At 40.4% G+C, this 17,604-nt stretch overlaps 1 protein-coding gene across 23 annotated transcripts in view; it reads right to left on the bottom strand.

Moving 5' to 3' along the window:
* celf2 (cugbp, Elav-like family member 2) overlaps positions 1–17,604 on the bottom strand; it is a 239,241-nt gene that overhangs the window by 21,843 nt on the left and 199,794 nt on the right. For 13 of the 23 annotated variants that reach the window (XM_035907267.2, XM_035907270.2, XM_035907281.2 and 10 more), the window contains 2 exons: positions 8,595–8,837; positions 3,602–3,665 (listed from right to left, as the gene is read on the bottom strand). In XM_035907267.2, coding sequence (XP_035763160.1) covers positions 3,602–3,665; positions 8,595–8,837 — 307 coding nt within the window. The remainder of the gene's footprint in view (positions 1–3,601; positions 3,666–8,594; positions 8,838–17,604) is intronic. The other 10 variants (XM_035907294.2, XM_006780934.3, XM_006780936.3 and 7 more) reach the window with 1 other exon arrangement.

The raw sequence follows: 17,604 nt of genomic DNA, 5'->3' as shown, positions 1-17,604 counted from the left end.
CCTTCTCTGCTTCATTGCTCTCCCTTCTTTCGTATATCCCGACCCCTTCATCTATCTTTCCCTACTTGCACATTTCTTATCTTCCTTTTCCCTACTTCCCAATTTTCGTACTGGCCTTTTCCTCCCTCGTCTACATTTTTTTAAAATACTTTCCTCCCTCTTTAGCTTTTCAGTACCTCATTTTCCACCAACCCTTTTCCTGGTCCATTTTTCCAGCCTTTCTTTTCTCTCCCTCAGTCGATGACAAAGACAATTCCAGCAGCTCCCTTTTGTCTCTATCTTTTGCACTCATTGCAACCTCTTTTCTGCCTTTTTTCTTCTTTTCTACACCCATTCTTACTTGCATTTGTCAAAGACAGTCACCCTCATTGAACAAGCATTTATTTTCAAGGCAGTTATGAGGAGAAAAGGAGCAGGCCAAGAGATAAAAAATAACTGGGCTAAACAGGAATAAAGCGGAGACAAAGAAAGAGAGATCGTATGAGACAAATTCATTCTATTTTCCACATTGGGGCCGGGGTTTCAGGGCCGGCCAGATGGTTCGTGAGTGTGTGAGTACATATGTGTGCAGGGATGCACGTGTGTGCGTGTGCGCTCCCTGCAGCTTGTATGGCAGCGCCGGCCTGCACCAGGCTGCCGTTGGCTGCATCTAATTGAATGCTCATTGGTGTAATTGAAGCCTCTCAGCTCTGCAGCTCCTCGTGTTAAAGACTGGGACCAGATGTCATTCAGCTGTCTCACATCTCCTGCCAATCACTAATACTCGCTCCCTCTCCCTTCTCGCGCTCCGCATCGCAGATGGAGGACCAACAGATCTCCAGATTCAGACACCGTTACTCACTCGCCGCTCCAAATCCTAAAGCCTATTTGTCAGCGTGAGTGTATATTCGAAAGGAAAATGTATGTTTGAGCCCAACGGCAGAAAATTTTAAACAGCTGCGGGGAAACTGCGAGGCACTGCAACTCAGGGGAACGTGACAGAACACGAGAGGAGACAAGACGGGGCTCGCCACTTTAAAAAAGTCTTATCACGCTCGGATCCTTTGGCAGTTTCTTTATGCGCACGAAACAACATACAATTAAAAGCTGACACCTCGCGAAGAAAGCGAACCAAAGGAGGGCAGAGCAGTCGGAGTGCGAAGGCTGGAGGGAGGCGTAAAGGGGAGATGAAGAAACTGTGAGTGAGGAGGGTGGGAGGTGGGGGAGAATCTGCAAAAAGGAGGCTTAAAATAAAAAAGCAAGAAAGAGGAGACGAGTTTAATGGAAAGAGAGAAGAAGGTTGAGATGATGAGTATCCACGAGTGCCTGAAAGTCTTAAATAACCCAAATTTTAAAGCCCTAAAAATTATATTTCTTAAATACAGAGATTTTATCTTGTTCAACATTTAATAGCAGAGCTTCTTGGCGAGCTCAAGGCTTAGATTAATACAGAACTGGGTTAATACAATATGCATTTTTTATTGCTGCAGCTTCACTTAGGAGAATTACTGTCCCATACCGCTTCATTTCCTGTCTTCACGTGTTGGAAAACCTTCACTGGCTGTTATTTGACTACGCTTTGTCTATTGAAGGATTATGCAGATTAGTGCATATTTAATGAGATAATGCCTCATGTGCATGTAACTGTCCAAATGTAAGTCAGCACCTGGGGAAGTTTCCTGATAATGAAAATTTCTCCCTGTAAATACTAAAAATAATAATACTAAAATATTAAAAATTATAGTTTTACATACTTTAAGCCTAACATCTACTTTAGTTACATACAAACCTCCCAATTTTATTTCTAACTATAGTTCTAAGGAGTTAGTTCATGTGTCATTCAGAGCCTGATTTTTAGAGCATCCAATAAAATCAAAATGTTTGATTATTCCTAGCAGATTTCCAGGTTTTATCTGAAGTTCGGTTTTTTGGGCTGGAGAAATTAGCGCATATTTAGGTAGATAATTGCCTAATTTGCAGATTTAAACATAAAATTTCAGAATGTTTGCAACATGGAAAATATTTGTGTTAATGTAAGGAAGCTATTGAGGAAGTTTAATTATGCTATGCTGCTTATAGGTCATTCAGGGCCTCATTTATAGAGCATTTTACTCAACAACATGCCAAAAATGTACTTTTTTCTGTCTGCTGGGAGTAAAAGACATTTGCCGTTCAACGTATTTCCACTTCATGTACTGTTTAAATTTCTGTTTTGGGGGAAAAAAATGTAAACAGGCACATATTTATATGGGTAAATGCCTGATTTGCATAAAAACATAAACATACAAATGTCAGACTGGTTGCAACATGGAAAATATTTGTGTTAATGTAAGTTAATAATATAAGTTTACATTTCTCCCCATAAATACTAGGATCCAACATTCACAGCCAAGTATTACTGAGGTTTTATTGCTAAGAATCATTAAAAAGATTGACCTTCACTGACTGAGTGTTTTTTGTTTTATGAAGTGATAAAAATTTTTTTTGACAGAATCACTTCTGTTAAAATATTTGACTTTCAGTGAACTTTATTCAATATTTGAATTTCTATTCAAGAAAAGTATGCAAGTCAGCACATATTTAGGCATGTAATATTTAATTTAAAAAATAATTTTTCAGGAAAGTTCAGACACAGAAATAATTGTCTACATGTAAGTAACCAGCTGTGAAAGTTTCATGGTGATACAGGCTTGTTTAAATCCTCTAGGTCGCCAATAATTTGTAATATATAGCATGCAAATTTACATTAAATTCACTAGCACTTACATCTATGAAACTTTCTGATTATATGCTGCATATTTTTATGGAAATTCTTACTCAAATGTGATTTGGAGCCTCATTTATACAAGATTTTATTCCCAAAAATGCCAAAATGTATTTTTTCTTGCTGCTGGGAGAAAAAAAAGCCTTTGGACAGTAACTAAATTAAAGAGTACATTTTTAACCTGGCTTTATCTAGTGTTTAAATTTCTGTTCTGGAAAAGTATGTAAGCTGGCACATATTTAGATAATGAATCATTTTCATATTTAAACCAGAAAATGTGTAATACATAAAATATTTTTCCAAAACGAAGCCAAGTTTTGCAGCGACATCTACTAGGTAAAAAATTTCAGCCTGCTCCCTTGTAGTGTCTTCCCTAAGCTCAATTCCTTTAGAGTGAACAAAAGGCTTAACTTTGCTTTGAACCTGCAGATACTCATGAAAGAAAGTATGGAAGTGAAGATGATAGATCAGAGGCCCTCCACAGGAAGAGAGCAGTAGATGGCGCCAGCCTGCAGTGCAACAAATCCACCAAAGGTGCCCACTTTTAACCATTTTCTGTGCTCCTTTTTCTTTCTCTTTCCTCCTTTCTGTGATTCATCCATCCCCGACAAAGCCTCAGTGCTACTGTTACACGCCCAGGGCACAACTCTTGTCTGGCCTCATTAAAAGATCAAGACAAATCTTAGCAACAGTTAATAAATCTTCAGGGCAAAGATCTCTCTTAACTCCACCACGCGAGTTCATCTGTTATGCTCTTTGGTCCTGTTTTAGAAGTCTGTGGAAAAAAAACAGAGAGGCGCAACAAAGAGTCCACTGCCATGGTAGATCTGTGAGTCTATCGACTGATTTTTGACTCACCGGCCATCTGCTGGATCCCGCTGAAGGCTCCTAGGTTACCAGAGGAGGCTGCTTGCTGAAGCAACTGGAGAAAGAAAGAGAGGCGAGGGGGAGAAGGGAAAAGAGGAGAAGAAAGTGAGCCAGTGGATACCGACAGCTGAATACATGTCTATACTATGCAACAGTGAGAACTAAACTTGTAATGAGCGGTTTAGCAGTGTGGTTTTTGCATCAGTGCTCGATGAGTAAATGAGCTGCTAATATAGTTTGATCTCTCCTCTAAGCAAACACTGTTTGTGTTCCACCGTGATTCTCTCAGACAAGTTGAGCATGAAAGCTCTAATCTAGCCGACTAATTAGATTCCAAAACAAAAGTGGAATACTGATGCTGTCAAAAACTCATCCTTCAAAGACTTGAATTAACAGCAAATTAACATCTTGTTTCTATTGTGTGATATTTTCTTTTCCTTCCCAGAATAGAGCTTAATCTTTTGAAAGTACTGAGAAAAAGGGATTGAAAGCGCAGAAAAATCTGGAAACTCAATTCGCAAAACAATTTTTTATCTTAACGCCCCACCTTTAGCTCCAAATAAATCGATATACAGTAAGGGAGAGATGTTTGTCTGAGCTCTGTTTTACCCTCGCTCAAAGGAGAGGTGCAAATTGCAGCTAGGATCAAACAAAATGGGAATCAAATCCCCGACATTTAAGAAGTGTATTTTAACGGCGGTTTAGGTTGTTAAATTAGAAACTAAAGAGCAACGAGTCAAGGGTTAGCTCCCCAAAGCTATTGAGGAAGGAGAAGAGGAGAAAGGGGTCTCTGAACCCTAGTATAAAATGAGAAACTTCCCAATCAAAAAATCAAAAGCGTCTAAACAATTTTAGACGCTGAGCAGCTGAGTTTCTGCTGCAGCAGTTTTTAAATTGGACATCAGACGATTCCAGTACGCTCCACGCCAACCTCCAGTATTATTCTTACACCCGTTTAAATCCACAAAATTTAGACATTATAAATTTTCAAAGAGGACATCAGGCGCCTCTGTATCCTTGAAATTATCTACTAACCATTTTTGATTCATACTTTTTGGAGTTAAAAGTACATAGCTGCATTCACTGAATAGTTTTCCTTTAGACAAAAGGTTCTATACTCGTGTGTTGCACCAAGATGGAAGGATGTAAGTGACAGGAGCAAATAACTGGGAAAAGAAATGAATCCTGTAAGATCTTTGCCATTTTTTCCTCTATTGTTCAGATTACTGATAACTATTTTTGAAAATAGAAAACGGATAATTATTATCATTAGCAGAAAACCTCTAATTTATAATTCATGCTAACAAATTTTGGGGAACAACATCCACAAAAAGTTGCAAAAATCTGTTCAGGATTATCTCCAACACTCCATTCATTCACTTTTTGGTTTATTTTCTGGAAAATCCCATAATTTGTGTCACCCTCAACTTTGAATCATTCGCGTTACCCAACTTGCCAGATTATCTACAGACATGATCTACACGCTGGATATAGCTTCAACACATCTGTCGGCAAAACAATTAAATAAAGTGTTCGTTAGTCTTCACACCCTAGTAACATACTTTTCCACATAATACTGTAATATGTGTCGATATCAGCGGCACAGAGATGTCATGCATTTACATAAAAGAGCGAGAGAAGGGTGTCAGCCTCTGATGATGATTTAGCATTTAAAAAGGAGCTACAATAGGACAGACCTCAAAGCACAGTACTTTGTAAAATATCAAAGAGAACTGTTCCCACTAAAGGTGGAAACAATAGTTTTTCTTTGCTACCTAAAGCAAAAACACACTGTCAAGTACAAACAGGGTTTGACGGCACAAGCGGAAGAGATGCTAGCAGCTACAAAGATAACCAAGCATGTCCGGAGCGTTCGCTAGTTGCTCTCTGTATGACAGGAAGAGCAAACGCCGGATGGAATTACTGATACGGTTACATAGTTGTAAAAGAAAAGCTAAAGGACAGGTGGAAAATATTTTTCAGGTTTTAAGTAATAATCTGGCACATGTGAAGCTTTTAAAGATTTACAAGTTGGTTAGGTAGTCACGTTATACATTTACGCAACATTTCCAGGGCATACATTAGCTAGGCTATTTTTGTGCTTATATTTGATGTATGCCACTTCACTGGAATAGTAAGTTTGATTCTTGATTCTTCAGATCAGACAGTGTGTGATCAGTCAACCGCTAGAATGTTATGTTATACAGTGTATATCATAGCATAATTATAAATATTTGCGCACATTTGCCTAAAATTGCTTAATATAGTTTTGAGGCTACATTGCTATTGCATTTAATTTGTAACTTTTTAGGAAACTAAAAAATAAAATACATCATTAAAGGATGTAAAAGTTATTTACCATTAACAAATAGTGAAATGCTAAGTATTATTATTATTATTTTACTAGCTGGTTAATTATCAATTTGTAGATTACTACATTAATGGCTAAGGTAAGTAAGGTAAGGACATTATTTAGATGGCTATTTTGAAGCTCTGATGCTAGCAGTTGTTTACTTTTGCTTCGTCTAGCTCAGGGGTCGGCAACCTGCGGCTCCGGAGCCACATGCGGCTCTTTAGTCCTTTTAGTGCGGCTCCGCGTGGTTTGGGAAAATATATATATATATTTTTAAGTAATTAACTGAAGTGTATTTTATTTATGTTAGTTCTTTTTTAACTTGTAGTTCTAAATTGGAAGATTATTGTGATATTGAAATATAAATATAAAATTATATTCTATTAATTTTTTGATCGCTCAAAATAAGCGTCACACTTGCGGAAGCCGATATACCCGCCGAAACGCCGTGCATTTATCGAGACTTTCAACCCCAGGTAAGACAATTCTGGATCTTCAGATCCACATTATGTCAGCAGCTCCACCGCGAACTATGTTAAAAACAAACACCGCTCACGCCTCACAGACGACAGCTTACAGTCCTGCGTAAAGATGAACGTGACTTCGTACAGCCTGATTTGCAGACGCTGTGCGCAGAGGTTCAGGAGCAGAAGTCCCATTGTAAACATATCACGGCAGACCCGACGATGTTTCCATGAACACGCTTTTCAGCATCTCTTTATTGACCACTTTTCACACACGGTTGCTGTACGCATACAGCTGGTGTTAAAGCGCCAGTGTTGGGGAGTAACGGAATACATGTACCGCTGTTACGTATTTAAAATACAAAATATGAGTAACTGTATTCCGTTACAGTTACCGTTTAAAAAGGTGGTATTTAGAATACAGTTACTTTGTTGAAATAAATGGATTACACGGCAGTACTTCCCTGTTTCATATTGTGGCGGGTCAGGACTGTTTGGGTTTTGTTTGACAGCTACGTTCTGTTGTTCCAGGCGGCAGCGTTACGGTTGCCATGGTTACAGGGTGACGCTCTCTCTCTGCGTGTTTCCTGGGTGAGAGAGGCCTTTTTGTTGTTGTTGTGCTAAGCTAATAGGCAGAATGCTACCGGTATAGCTCTAAAGAATGTAGCATCATAGGCAGTGTAGTCCGTTATATTAAGATTTAAACATCTAGTTGGTGTTGGTATGGCAAATAACCTTCTGTAATAGTAATAAATCACACGGCAATAGTACATTCATGTAGTTGTAAGAAGCATGATAATATATTAAGTAATCCAAAGTATTCAGAATACGTTACTCTCATTGAGTAACGTAACGGAATACGTTACAAAATACATTTTGGGGCATGTATTCTGTAATCTGTAATGGAATACATTTTAAAAGTAACCTTCCCAACACTGTAAAGCGCACAGCCCGACACATACCAACACAACAGCATAGATAGCACAGACGTTAAGGCGGCGAGGCGTAATTGCGGGTGCCGCTCAGGTGCGTCCGCCTCCCCTCCCCCACGCCCCACCACACACATTAACCAGGTGAAATACATATTTAGGCAGAATATTGCAAATATCTATTTTTCATCTTTTAGCAGCATAGTGCTTTTTTCCAATTATTTTTTAAAAAATCAGGTCAAGGCTCCAAAAGCCCAAAGGCGATATAAGATTGGCGGCTCACAACAGTTTTTGTTTGCTACATGGATCATTTTAGTTCAGCTGGGTGTCTTTCTTTTTGTTATATTTCTTTAAGAGTTCAAAATGTGTTAATTACATAAATAAAATGTAATTTTCTCTCTCGCACTTCATGGATTTAAGCAACACACCTTAGTTGTTCACACAAAGCATAAAGCTAAAAAAAACCAATATATACAGTGTTATCTTCATTTTAGATGTCAAAAAGTATTTGCGGCTCCCAGTGTTTTCTTTTTCTTTGGGTGTTAAAGGTTGTTGACCCCTGATCTAGCTGTTCAGTTAGGATTGTGAAAATATTGCGGTTTTCATTCAAATATGACGAGTGCGTCACACGGGTATCACCTTTAAATTAAATGTAATATTTGATGACCTGAGGACCAGAATGGGCTCAAAAATGAAATCTTTAGTATAAAATGTCACTTTTCAGCCGTAACCTACACAAACAATAAACTGATCATAAAACAGTTGTTTTAGAATCCGTTGACATAGTTATACATGAATTAAATAATAGTCCTGATGAAATTATGATTTCATTAATTATATTTCTATTATTTGTCAAAAATTCAACAACTAAATTGTTTTAAACTATTGATTTTTCTACTTTCTGGCTTTCCCCCTCCAATTTAATACTGAATGCAGATCTGTGAACGCCATCGCAACTTCATGAGAAATTCAGAAACAGGACGTGAATCCCTGCATTTTTATCTGGCGTGAACATTTTTCAGATATCGAACACGAAAGATCGTCTTCTGGCAACCTTAATTCAGAGACCCCATTTCCTCACTGCGCAACATTCCCAAGAGTAAGATAAAGGAGAGGAACAATGGCAGCTCTAAAAAAGGAATTACAGAACAAAAGGAAGAAGTGAAGAAGGAGAAGACGGCAGGCCTATGTTGGATAGATTTTTTTGAGTTAGATTGTTCTTGTTTGGGGGCACTGACTGCTGCTGAGTTGGCCACGGGGCTGCAGTAAGGGGTTGTGGAGGAGGTGATGGAGGTGGGCGACTCGGCGGCGCTCCTTACAGCCAGATACTGCGGGGTGAGGCCGCCCAGGCCCGTCAGGCTCCCCCAGGTGGTCGCACTGTTGAGCTGCTGCATCTGCTGCGCCAGCTGCTGCTGCAGACGCCGCTGCTCCTTGTCCTTCTGTGTGTCGGCGAACTTCACCACGATGGGAGATGAGCAGCCCTGCGGAGATGGGAGGATGAGGAGGAGCGTAAAGAAGGGGAGGGAAAGAGAGGAAGAAAGGGAAAACGAGAAGGATGAAGAAAGGGATAAGGGAAGGAAAAGGGAAGAAGAGAGTAAGGAAGTGAGATAAAAAATAAAGAAGTGATAGAAGATGAAAGGGAAGTATAGAAAGGCCACAAGCCCCCAAAGATGAGAGGAAAGGAGACAAAAAAAGAACATGAAAGGATGGAAGGAAATGAGAGAGGAGCCAAGATGAGAGAGAAGGGAGGAAGAGAAAAACAGAAATGGAGAAGTGAGCAAACAGGAGAGGAGAGGAGTTCAGGCAGGAGAGAAAATGGGAGAAGAAAGAGAAAAGGAGTCAAAGGATTGTTCAGGTACTTTGTTGCTTGCAAACACACCTGTAATAATTGTTGTACTGAGTGAACACAATAAAGGCAATAAGCCACATGTCTACAGTGATGATACATACCTGAAATCATCCACAAACATCTTTGTATTAACAAACTTAACTTCAGCAAAGAAAGAAAATATTCTCAATTAAAAAGTCCTCTCTTGCGCACACACACACACTCACTCAGGGACACAGGACACGCACACACAGTCACACAGGAAACCTGAGTCTAAAGCCGGTGGGCTTTCTTCTTTCCCCCAAAAGGGCTCAGTTATCTCTGAGTCCAAAACGGTATCACCAGAAACAGATTTCCCGAGTTCTCCAACTATTTCATCATCTCATATGAAGAGAGACTTGATCTGTGTGTGTCTGTGTGTGAGTGTGTTAATATGTGTGAAAGAGGGGGGAAAAGACCTAGAGAGAGAGAGAGTGATTTGGGCGACTACGAAGAGAGGTTGAGAGGGCAAGAGAAAGATTTAGAGATTTTAACGGTCACTAGAACGGCATCTAATTGTTCGAATTCTTACGCCTCAGAGCAGCGGCAGTGTGTGTATGTGTGTGTGTAAGAGAGATGATTGTGTACGCACACTGAAGCTGGGTAACAAATCAGACGTCCAACACGCTTGCTAACAACTATGACACGAAGGAGACAAAAACCCACAACGCTCCTGATGAAAGCTGCGGTGCCGGCTGAAACGAAGCTGAGACGGCAAGTCATAATCTATCACACCACACCATTACTCACACAACGCAATCAAAGCCTAACTAGGGGCAAATCCGTTCAAAAACAAAGGCAATCTGCCACAGGAGGATAAAAACCTTTTGATTGAAACATTTAGTTTGAGGCTCGATCCGCACTCGGCGGGGGAGAGAAGGGATTTGCCTACTTTGCAGATAGCGCTGCACACGTTTTGGAGCGGAGATGTGCTGTATGACGGTTGTGTGTGCCGGTGCAGGTATTTTGTGCAAGAGTGAAAGCGAGCGAGAGCGTTTGCACTTCCTTCCTTCACCGTGGATCAGAGCGTGTACTGTGAAACTAGCTTTTAGCATTCACACTTCAGTCAGGACCACTTTGGTAAAAATAACACCGTGATTTCCATTTGCATTTATTTAGATTTGGCAGTACCGCGTGTTCCAAAGTAATGAGTTTGTCGGACAAACCGGCCTTTTCATGCGTGTTTGCTGAACAGGTGTACCCTTTCTGGACACAATTTTGCATTCCTGAAAAGAAAACATGTCAGTCTCTGATGCTAACACGATGCTAGTGAGTGAGATGCTAAAAGCTGAGGGTATGCCAACCCGAAACAAGCAGCCCAAACTTGATTTTTAGGCCTCACCATTTTTGTGTTGATACTCATACATTTGGGCCATTTATTCCTTTGAGTCAACTTTCTTCTGATTGGCTGCCCTCTTACAAACAGATGGTCTAAACAGGAAGTGGAAAGTGCTTCTGTGCGCACAGCCAGAGCTGCATGCCTGAGATGTCCAAATAAGGGATATCCTCTCTGTGACATCATAGAGATCCAAGAGTAGAAAAAAAACTGTGAGAAGCCTGAGCTTTTGTCTCACAGGGAGTATTTGTACATACACCGATGTCACTATTTAAAGCTATGGACATGTTTAATATGAGAATCCACCACTGTAATTACAGGCAAGGCCTAAAAAGTCATTGTTTTTTTTCCTAAATATCATCCAAAATAATCTATTAATAATCATTAACACCTTTAGAAGTGTATGCCTACGCTTTGACAGTATGACTGTCAAAAATAAAGAGTCTAGCCTAAAACTTTAATGGGAAATTAAATGAATTGCAAAGCCGAATTAATCTCTTACCAACATCACATCATCACAACTGATGGCTGTTGGCTTTTGCACCAAATATTATGCCTTTAATCTCAGTGTAAATTGAGACACAGCATGGAATCATTTTGATATGACTTTAATTGGTTCAGCAGCTTCATTCTTATAACAAACACATCGAAGAATACAGATGGATGCTTTTTTTTTAAAGCTCTGTGTTTTCTCTTACTGTGAAATCTGACAGTCTGACCAATGACAGAATACACATCACATCCTGAGCAACATTAAAAAAAAAAGAGTTTCTGTGTAATTTAAAAGCAGACCTTCTTTGTCAGATAGAACATCCAGTGTATCTGCTTCCTTGTATGTGTATGTGTCTGTTTCTGTGTGTTACTGCCCTTCTTCTGTAGGCCTGACTTATCAGCTGAATGAGCTCGTCTCCTGTCTGTCGGCGGCTCGGCCATATTTACTCTGTCTCTCCACTGGTCATTTTGCCTCTTCATTCTGACCGCCGACAGATAAAGTAGAAGAGACGACGGGAGAATTGTATTGGGAGGGCGAGGGTTAGTCGGGGCCTCGCCGTTGGAGTCGATTCCCCCTGAGAACCGAGCTCCCTATCCCGCTCTGCTAAATATCTCATCACTCCAGTTGACACCTTGTGAGTGAGGGGAAATGCAGCCCGGAATGAGAGTCCTGCTCTGGGAGGAAGGCTGAGGGCCACAGGCATCTACGCCTGATGCTGCCGGTTATCCCCGAACGGCCAGCTGTTGCACTTTGAAGCTGTTTTTCAGGTGATTGCCTCGTTGGTTACCTTCGCCCCTAAATGCTGAGGATACATGGAGAGAAAGTGGCAGCTCATGCCATCTATTAGTTTGGCTCAAAGAAACAAACTATCCTGCTTTTACCTTAAGGGGATTTTTTAAAAATTCATCACAGATTAGCAGCAGCTCGAACTTTCATATAAAAACACTCTCTGACTAAAGAGCTAATCAACCTTGATTGAGACGAACAGGCATCTAGAAAGCCATGTATATCAGAAGCTGTTTTGACAGATGAACTCCAGGCAGTGTCAGGAGGATTAAGTTGGGACTTTGTCCAGCTGGTCCTTGTGAACTACATGCACATACTTCTCACTTCTGGAAGTACTCTGGCTTCAGCGATGGAGCTGCATGGATAAAGAGTGCAACAGGCAGAACATTGGACCTTGTGCTCCCTGCTCATGCCCCATGAATTCAATTGACTATTACCTTTTCTTCTATAACACAGACTGTTACTTCACTAGAAAGGCAGGAACATTTAATATCTGATATGCCAGATATTCTTTTTCTTCTTTTGGCTGCTCATGTTAGAGGTCACCATGGTGGACCATCTGCCTCCATCTCACCCTGCTCCTACAATCCCTTCTGTCACACCAACCCTTTCTATGTCCTCATTCACAACATCACCTTCTCTGTGGTCTTCCTCTTTTCCTCCTGCCTGGCAGCTCCATCTTTAACATCCTTTGTCCGGTACATCCACTATCCCTCCTCTCAACCTGTTGTTCCTCTGATGATGTACACATTTCCAATCCTATCCATCTTGGTTTATCCCAATGTAAATCTTAGCATCTCCAGCTCGGCCTCCTGTCTTTTTGTGAGCTCCACCATCTTCAAAACACACATCATAGCAAGTTGACCATCTTGTAAATCTTCCTTTTCACGCCCCTGTCACTCATTTCTACTCACTTCATCCAGCCTGGACCTCTCGCACTGTCCATTACTTTGGAAGATTGACAACCCGTCTCCCTCTCATTCACACACAAATTTTGTCTTGCTTCAGCTGACTTTTCTCTCCTGGACATCTCCATGTTTACACAGGTATCTCATCAGGACCACCTAGCTTTCCACTCTTCATCCTCTTCATAGCTACCCTAATTTCCAACATATTAATCCTCTGCTCCTCTACATCCATCCATCCATCTCTAACATCCTTTCCAGTTTGGTCTCTCTGCCTAGCCATGTGATACATTTCTCTGCCAGATAACGAAGTGAAAAGCTCAGGACTAAAAATGCAGATTATCAATCTCCACTGATGACTGTCTGGAAATTGTTCTGCAGCAGCCATCTTTTGAATTGGACTGCATGGACTACATATCTAAAGTTTAAACTTTGCATGGTGTGATTATAAGTCTATTATAAATATATGTAAAAAGAAGCCATGGCAATTTGGGCAATTATGACTAACTTTCACTGTTTCTGGGCAGCTAGAGGTATATGATTCAAATTCACCTTCAAATAAAAACAGGACAAAAAGGTGAGAGTCTGGAGAAAAGTGAGCAAAACTGCAGGATTTGAAAATACGTCATAGCTTTTGGGATAAATCCACAATTCCAGTGTCGAACTGTTTGCGCAGAGGTTTGTGTGAAGTGTCATTTTGTTATATTCAACATCAAGAAATCCACTTTGAATTACTATTGAAAGCACTGGATACACTTAATTTTTCATACAGCATAGTTGATGCTGTGGCACGATGGGCGTATTTTCAGAAGCTTCCATAAATTTAAACAAGTAGTTGACGTGCTTGGATTCCCAAAGAATTTGGACTTGTAACTTGTATATGTAACTAAAAATAAAAATACTCACACATTGTGTATTTTACCGTTTTGGTAATTAACCTGTGAAGGAAAAAAGAACTTTCCAAACCCTCGCTAACTAAATATGGCAAGTGTAACAGGACTATTAAATCTTTGTCATAGTCTGGTGCGATAATCTCCTTACACTCGTCTGTTCTCTCTTTATCTCCCACAGCTGTTAAAATCATTAAGTGCAATTTCAGTAGAGATGCACACATCTCATTTTTAGCTACACGTGTCTTTCATGTTCTATCATATTCATCCCTCTGCAACAATGAAAAATAACTCTTCCCCATTTGCAAGTAATTTCATAGTTTTTACTGCAGCTGCATTTCCTTTCTATTCTGGTAGTTTCCATCATATTCCACTGAAATCTGCATATCTCGTGAGCTTCACAGTGCCACAAAAGATTAATAGGCAACAAAAGATGGTGACAGGTTAACCTGCACTTGACCCATGACGTCAGCCTTTCCTTCTTTCACCAGAGCCTTTAGATTAAAGCCCTACTTTAGACAAGGACACCTTTTACACAACCCCGTGACAAACAGTGGAGTCTGACGGTTTGGCCAAGACTGCCCTTATAAGGACATTCAAAGGAAACATCGCAGCCTGCGATCCAACATTACTGTTAGTTTTTTTTTGTCCATATAGACACGACAGCATCACACAGTTGTTGCAGATGTGTCGGCTGCACATCCATGATGTGACTCTCCCGTTCCACCACATGCCCAAAGGTGCTCTATTGGATTGAGCGCTGGTGACTGTGGAGGCCATCTGAGTACAGTGAACTCATCGTCATGCTCACAAACAACATTGTAAGATGATTTGAGCTTTGACACCTGGTGCATTGGCCTGCTGGAAGCAGAATAAAAGGATGGATGTGATCAACAACAATACTCAGGCAGGCTGTTGTGTTTAAATGATGCTTTGCTGGTAGTAAGGAGCCCAAGACAGCAGCTCCAGACAACAGAACCAAAAAGATTTTCTAGAATTAAAATTTTAACATGTTAAAGAAAAAGAAACTAAAAATATAAAAGCCCAGAGTCTTCTGCCATTTCTTCTAAAATTACCAACTACTACCTATAGCCACCTATAACAACCAATGAGGGTCACTTCTCTCAGGAATTATCCCAGTTCCAACCACCCATCACGCCTCTGTGATTTAAGTCCATTTCAGAGTGTTTGACGAGGCCAGTGTTTATCGGTATCTGCTGATATGATGGGAGTCTGTAAAAACCTTTCTGCTGGGTGTAATTACACCACATGTTGAGTAAATCTAAATTTGTAAACCATCTGATTTGCTTTAAATTGCCCACTTTTGAACACAAACAGCAGGGGGCGACATAATGGCTTCATCTCGCTTACGGGATATTTCATGAGTCTCCCGCGGACAGTCGGCTCTACAGAATACACTGAATTTATTGATAACAGGCAACTAATGTTACCCAACATATGAATACTAATGTGTGGTCATAAAAAGAAACGTTCCTGTTTTGCCTTAAATGGTCTCTGGGTTCATATTCAACAACAGCAATGTGTCTCGGTGCTGGAGGTGAAGCATCGATTCCCATTTTCAGCTATTTTCAGGAGACAGATTTTCAGCTCCAGTCAGTCAAGTATCCCATGTTGCACAACTTTCACATCTTGAAAAATAAAAAATAAAGCGCTCCGAGGCTCATGGGAGAATTTTTTACCAGAATATGCTTCTACGGGGGAAAACACTCTATTCTGAAATGCTATTTTTGTCTGTTTCTTGCAATCTTTTGACAAATCTCCTACACAGAAATGCCCGTCTCAGACAGATATCGTAACAGCATTTTCGCTGAAATATAGATGTCAGTGCTGCCATCATGCAGCAGGTTGAGTGCGCTTGATAAAACCTCTTAAAATATGCCTCAGAAATTTCACCTGCGCTGCATATGCTTGATGCCCTGGTGTCACGCCACAGTTCCTGACTGACAGATGGGTCTGTGTAGGCCGATGGCATGACAGCCTGTGGTCTCAAAATGACACCTGCAATGATCACCTGCTGTAATTACGGTATCCGACTTTAAAATGATGTAATTACAGCATATCGATCAGCCGAAAATACCACCTTAAGAAAAAGGGGGGAAAAAGTGAAACTTTTGTCTGTGACTTGGATTGATGTAACCAGGAGTTCACTGAGCTAATAAAGCCAACTACGCTCCCTGATGCCAACACTCTGAGACAACCGTGAAGAGAGCATTACACATCACTTCCCATCTTTCCCAAAATGCTCAGATGCACACACGCGAACTGAACTTATAAGCTCCGGTCCGTTTACCTTGGAAATCAATCTCTCATAGCTTTCAAGAGAGTTTATGCGCTCTGAGCCTTCTCCATCTCATTTATTTACCTTTCGCATAGCCTTCAAATGTCAAACCATGTTAACTTACCCCGCTAATAGGAAGTCAGGAGCCCCCGATATCTATAGGAGTCTGCGCGTCACGTCTGAGCTCTTTGTGCATGTTGTTTCAACTCATTGTCCCCAAAACCCAGCCTACTCGCTCAGAAGGAACCGTCAAAATCAGTCAAAGGCAATCCAAGCCATCCATTACATACTTGGAAAAGCACTCCCTCTTTAAATTGTGCCATGTTTAACTGTTCATTGTTGCATGCGATTAAACTTCTCCTTCCACTTTAGCTTCGCACTTTATTATTTATAGACTGTCTCAGTTTCTCATCAGTTGAAATAATTGTTGTTGTCTTTTCTTATTTTAATAGTGTAAAACATTTCCATTACAGTGAGTTAAATCTATAATGAATTAATTCCCTGCCTTTGTAATAATATATATATTAGGAATCCATATTATGCAGAAAAGGACGTTGCTTTGTGTCCATTTTGAGATTCCCAGAAGTTTATAAAAGCTGTCGAAAACAGAGACATCAATTCAACCTTTTAATCGTTTTCAACCTTAAAGTGGTGCAAAATTCTACCTCTAGTTTTGAATGTTATCAGCTCACTAAAAAAAACCATTACAAGTCGTTACCAGTCTCACACATGCTGCCAGGCTCCTCCTTCTTTTTGTAGCTGTATGTAGCCTCATTCGATCCCTTCAGATTAAGCGCAACAAAACATAGTGTGAGCTTGACACATCAACCGGCTTGCTTTTTCCTTTCCTAGTGGTTGTCTTCAGGTTTGTTTTCAGGCACCAAAAATATGGATGGCTATTTGTTAGGAGGTAGAATCGGTTGTTTGCTGATGAGTAGTTGGGTAGTTTGATCCCTGAACCCCAATTCGCCCCCGATGCATATTTACTGTGTGGAAGATAAACTGCATTTAATAATGTGCTCTATGAATGTACGTATAATGTAAAAAGGGCTCTTGAGTATCCTTTTCCTTGATCACCAAGACATTTATTTACCTTTGGAAATCTTACATGCACTTCTTCAAACTACCACTAGAGGTCTCCTGCACAAGCTGGAGTGCCTACAATGTTTGAAAACCATCTTCTGAGTTGCTATTAGACGAAGAATTGCACCTACTGGCCGTTCATTGAGCTGATAACATCAGAACTGGGCGACTGGATTGTGTTTCCTGTCAGCAAGTGTGGACACACACATCACCTGTCGGTGTAAAACAACGCTCGACTGAACAGCACGACAAACTGAAGCCTCCAGACTGATCCTACAGCTGAATCAACAATTCAGCTTAAATTAGTCTTAGATGGTACTTATAACACCGGCAGAGCATATACACTCTAGAACACGCATATACATAGTAAACTGTGACTAAATTCAGAGTAAATTGAGACTATTTGGAAAACAAAGACGAATCTGGCATTTTGTGACAAATACTCGAGACTCATAAGTTAGGCTAACTCAGACTCCTTCTGTTAAAATAAAACATGGGATCATCCAGCCTTATACGGTGTCAACATCAGCCCCTGATTAATCTAATCTCCTATTTTCTTCCCACTGTCAGTCTGTATCTGTCTCTGCTC

Source organism: Neolamprologus brichardi, chromosome 17 (genome assembly GCF_056152115.1).
Source record: "Neolamprologus brichardi isolate AB-2024 chromosome 17, ASM5615211v1, whole genome shotgun sequence".
NCBI lineage: Eukaryota > Metazoa > Chordata > Actinopteri > Cichliformes > Cichlidae > Neolamprologus > Neolamprologus brichardi.
This window is presented reverse-complemented; position numbering and strand designations above follow the sequence as displayed.